This window comes from Cebus imitator, unplaced genomic scaffold, assembly GCF_001604975.1.
Source record: "Cebus imitator isolate Cc_AM_T3 unplaced genomic scaffold, Cebus_imitator-1.0 Scaffold451, whole genome shotgun sequence".
Taxonomy (NCBI): Eukaryota; Metazoa; Chordata; class Mammalia; order Primates; family Cebidae; genus Cebus; species Cebus imitator.
Window position 1 is genome coordinate 188011 of NW_016107766.1, and position 5486 is coordinate 193496.

The 5486-nt window shown below is 38.0% G+C and overlaps 1 protein-coding gene across 10 annotated transcripts in view; it reads right to left on the minus strand.

The window, feature by feature from the left end:
- NFYA (nuclear transcription factor Y subunit alpha) overlaps positions 1–5486 on the minus strand; it is a 29498-nt gene that overhangs the window by 11491 nt on the left and 12521 nt on the right. For all 10 annotated transcript variants that reach the window (XM_037732513.1, XM_017511738.2, XM_037732512.1 and 7 more), the window contains one exon: positions 1409–1540. In XM_037732513.1, the coding sequence (XP_037588441.1) occupies positions 1409–1540 (132 nt within the window). The remainder of the gene's footprint in view (positions 1–1408; positions 1541–5486) is intronic.

Sequence of the window (5486 nt, forward strand, 5' to 3'; positions counted from 1 at the left end):
TGTAAAGCAGGCCTGGTGGTGATGAAATCTCTGAGTGCTTGCTTGTTCACAAAAGATTTTATTTTTCCTTCGCTTATGAAGTTTAGTTTGGCTGGATGTAAAATTCTGGGTTGAAAGTTCTTTTCTTTAAGGATGTTGAATATTGGCCCCCACTCTCTTCTGGCTTGTAGGGTTTCTGCTGAGAGATCTGCTGTGAGTCTGATGGGCTTCCTTTATGGGTAACCGGACCTTTCTCTCTGGCTGCCCTCAGTATTTTCTCTTTCACTTCAACCCTGGTGAATCTGGCGATTATGTGCTTTGAGGTTGGTCTTCTTGAGGAATATCTTTGTGGTGTTCTCTGTATTACCTGGAGTTGAATATTGTCCTGCCTTGCTAGGTTGGGAAAGTTTTCCTGAATAATATCCTGAAGTGTATTTTCCAGCTTGGATTGATTCTCTTCGTCACATTCAGGTATACCTATCAAACGTAGATTAGGTCTTTTCACATAGTCCCATATTTCTTGGAGACTTTGCTCGTTCTTTTTAATCCTTTTTTCTCTAATCTTGTCTTTTTGTTTTATTTCATGAAGTTGGTCTTCGACCTCTGATAGCTTTTCTTCTGCTTGATCAATTCGGCTGTTAAAACTTGTGCATAGTTTGCGAAGATCTCGTGTTGTGTTTTTCAGCTCCATTAATTCACTTATATTCCTCTCTAAATTGTGTGTTATTTTTAACATTTCGTCAAACCTTTTGTCAAAGTTCTTAGTTTCTTTGCATTGGGTTAGAACAAGTTCTTTTAATTCCCAGAAGTTTCTTATCATCCACTTTTTAAAGCCTGCTTCTGCTAACGGAACACAGTCTTTCTCCATCAGGTCTTGTTCCGTTGCTGATGAGGAACTGTGATCCCCTGTAGAGGGAGAGGCATTCTGATTTTGGGTATTCTCAGCCTTTTTAGGCTGGTTTCTTCCCTTCGTTATAAATTTATCCATCTGTGGTCTTTATAATTACCGTCTTTATAGTTGGGTTTCTGAATGGACGTCCAACTTGTTGATTCCCGGTGCTAGAATCTGAGCAACCCACTGTGCCGGCCAAAACAGCGGCTTTAAGATTGATGGTGCTTTTCTGACTCTGTACCAAGAACCGCCGCTCCAAGGCAGCGGCAAAACCGCCTCACCGGCCTCAAGAGTCCACTGGTGACACGGGGGGGCTCCTCTGCTGGGAATCTCCTGGTGCGTGAGCAACAAAAATTGATCTGAAAGTGTGGCGTCCTCTCGGTCTCTGCTCTTTCAGTGGGAGCTACAATCCCGAGCTACTAGTGATCAGCCATCTTGGATCTCTCTCCCAAGTTTTCATCCCTTTTTTACTGTACATGAAATATCTGACTCTTCCAAATCAGTTGTGTTCCTTCGTGACAAAGCTAGTGGAATTACCTGAGTCTGGCCAGCAGTCACGGCCGTCTGGGGCTGCTGGATGATGATCTGCTGGGTCTGGCCCTGCTGGCCCTGCACCTGCACAGCCTGTCCACCTTGGATCTGGATCTGTCCAGGTGGGACCAACTGTATCTGCAGAAGAGAACATAAAAAAAGGGATTGTAATCTACTGACAGTGGTCTCCTTCGGTGCCTGAGAGTTATCCACATTTCTCTAGAAAGCAGAAAATGTTCTGAAGAGGAAAAAAGAAGCCCCGCTCTCTCCTCGATTATGAAGTAGAGACAAGTTATTTTCCATTTATGAAACAATCAGAATTTCGAACACTGTCTGGATACCTCATATTAAGAAATCAGTGTCAGTTTTTATAAAAGATAGCAGTGGCATGATTATATATATTGAAAAGCATGTATATTTAAAATACACTCTGGGCCGGGAATTGTGGCTCACTCCTGTAATCCCAGCATTCTGGGAGGCCGAGGTGGGTGGATCACTTGAGGTCGGGAGTTAGAGACGAACTTGGCCAACATGGTGAAACACTCATCTCTACTAAAAATACAAACATTAGCCAGGCATGGTGGTGCACTCCTGCAATCCCAGCTACTTGGGAGACTGAGGCAGGAGACTCATTTGAACTGGGGGTGGAGGTTGCAGTGAGCCAAGAACGCACCACTGCACTCCAGCCTGGGCGAAAGAGTAGGACTCTTGTCTCAAAAAAATTAAACAAAAAACACTGTGAAGTATTTTTACTATTATTTTTTAACCTTGTCATTTTGGTGAATGAAGTACTTTTTTACAGAGGAAATAATAAATATATTAAAAATGTTGACAGCTAGGCACAATGGCTCACACCTGTAATCCCAGCACTTTGGGAGGCTGAGGTGAGCAGATCCGGTCAGGAATTCGAGACCAGCCTGGGCAATATGGCAAAACCCCATATCTACTGAAAAATATAAAAATTATCCAGGCATAGTAGCACATGCCTGTGATCCCAGCTACTTGGGGAACTGAAGTGGAAGGATCACTAGAGCCTGGGAGGCAGAGGTTGCAGGGTTGCAGTGAGCCAAGATCCGATGTACCACTACACTCCAGCCTAGGCAACAGTGAGTAACTGTCTCAAAAAAAAACAACAAAGAAAAAACCCAAAATGTATTCTACCCTAGTCAAACGTGACTGCAGCCCAGGACAACACCTTGATAAGGGCCTTGAGAAAGACCTTGAAAGAACCCAACAAAGCCATGCCAGGATTCCTAACTCACAGAAACTGTAAAATAAATGTTTGTTATTTTAAGCTGCTAACTTCTAGGACAATTTGTTACGCAGTAATAGATAATTAAGGCAATGTGACAGATTATATTCCTCCTATAAGTTTCCAATAACCTCACCAATACTCATTACTGTCATTCACGTTTGTCAAATTTTTGTTGATTTAGTTTGGATAGCTAAACCTTAGATAGCAATTATGGAAAGCAAGCGATCGTGTGCTGTTCAAATCTATCTTCTTTCTTTTTTAAATGGCTATAGCCAGTTTATTAGGAGTATTATGAGAAACCTGACGAGAAGCTTGAAAAATATTTCTCTAAAATTTTGAAACTAAAAAACTGCAATACAACCCTTTAAATGCTGGGTGTACAAAATCCTATTTTCATATAACTAGTGGACACTTTTTTTTTTTTAAGCTCTAAAGAGAAAGCAGTTAGGAAGGCTCCAGAGCTCAACATTTCTAGTATTTTAGATTCAAAAATACCTCCCAAACTTAAAAGTCAGAATACATGGCTACTCAACTAGGTTTTCCCCCAAAGCCCCTTCATCTCCCTTCTCTTTATTTCTTTAACCATTCATTCCATCAACAAACTGTTTTTTATTTGGGCATTGCTTCAACAGAGGTGGCAGTTTGGAAGGAGGATACTTTCAGAAAGATAGATTTTTATAGCCAGGTCGCTTTTCATCCATAATTTCAACTTGGACACTCAGTCGGGAGAGAAGAATATGTCTGGAACCTTAAGTTATCACAAAATCTACCAGTTGATAGGAAAAAGGACTACTAATAAAACGAAGGTGAAAAAACAGGCAATGGGTTCCATGTCTTAGTGACATTCATGGTTCCTCCTTTGTTAGGGGATAGATTGCCTAGGTTTTCTTAATTATTTTTTCCAAATACTTAGCTCATAATTAGCATTCAGAAAGTACTGGCAAATAAACAAGTAAGCAAATTTATGTGGTTATGTGAACCTATTTCATTTCTGAGTTTATATTGGCTATTAGGATTTCCACATCCATCTATTCATATTCTTTGCCCATTTTCTACTTTTGTATAAATACATAAAAGTTATTTATGTATATTCTGAATACAAAGTCAGTAATATGTACTAAAAAATCTTTTCCAAGTCTTCACCTTCTTTACTTTTATATTTCAATGCATGTTTTAAAGTAGTTAAGTCAATTTGTTTTTAAGAAATCCTTCTCTATAGCACAAAAAATTCTCCAATATTTTCTTTTGAATTTTCTAAGTCTGCTTTTCTACATTTAGATCTTTAATCTATCTAGCAAATATTTTTAAAAATACAGTATGAGGTGGAAATCAAATTTTTTTCTGTATCATTCTTCAGCCATTTCTTCACTGAAGTTTACACCACTTGAATTATATGCCAACTTCCAATATTCTTCTATCTGTTTCTTGGCTGTCTTTCTGGTTCCAGTGTCCTTCTCAGGCCAAGGATCTTAATCTAAAATCATATGTAGAATTTTCCATGTGACTGGACATCTGTACTTTTTCTTACAGGGTTCAAGCTTTACTAGGATTCTAAGATGGAGAATACACTTCAAAAAAGGTTAAGAAGTACTCTTCTTTAACAAATGGCTACTCAAAGAACACTAATGAGAAAAAAAACCTCTTATACATAGGGGATTAAAGCCTTAAGCATTATAAGGTAGGCTATGAAATCTCACCTAGAGCTAATAAAGCTACATAAATAAATGTAACAGAATATATTTTTTTCTGCCTGGTTAGTTATTGCCCTACTTGGAAGCAGGGGAATAAAATAACTCTTTCAAGGTTCCTTATAGCAAAATAAAACCCTATAAAAATCACAGAATTTAGAGCTAGAATGAACCCTAGATGTCATCTCATATAAATTTTATTTTTGGATGAGCAAACAGATAATTAAATAACTTGGCCAAGATTAGAATGCTTGTTTAATGGCAGACCTGGTGATGAAAGCTGGATCACTACACTCACAGTATACTGTTTCTAACTATCCCACACAGTCTCTACTGAACAGTGGAGAAGGCGGCGCAGCAAGCAGGGCTGGAGAAAAGAACAGAAGCAAAGACAGAGGAACAGAAAGGATGTAGCAATGGGAAATCGAGGAAAGCACATGCTGAGAAGATATTTAAAGCCTCATTTATTTATGCATAGAGAAATGGAAAAATTATTTTTAATGCCAACTATAATTCTATCTTGGCAAAAATATGCCAATGGGCTCAAATATGCTCTTACCCTTTGCCAAACAATCCCCAATGCAAAGAAATTACCCTGAGAATTCAATTGAAAAATAAAACTACCATGCCCAAGTATGTTTACCAACAAAAGCAAAGGAAAACCAAAAGCCTTAACTATATTTTATAAATTAGAAATTCTGATTCATCAACCTGACTGAACATTATGAAAGAATTAAAAACAACAACAGCAACGAAACCACCTCACATGCATGGTACAATTATGCCAAAAAATTATGATAGAAATACAAGCGAATACATAAAAAGTACAAGTTTGATTTATAAGCAGTGTGATCATGGCTGCTTTTTTCAACTGAAATTCCTCCAGAAAATTAAGACATTAATGTGGTTGCTATAACTGTTGAAACAAGATAAAGATTTACATAGAGTAAAAAGCTAATAGTTCTCCCTCATACTCCCTTTTCCATGCCTATAAACATATATTCATGGGGGTTTGGTTATGAATTACCAAGACAAGATCACACACTATTTCTCTGCAAATTATTTTCACTTAAAATAATTCAATATTAACCCACCCACATCAATAGTTCATTTCATTTTTTTTTTTTTTTTTTTTTTTTTT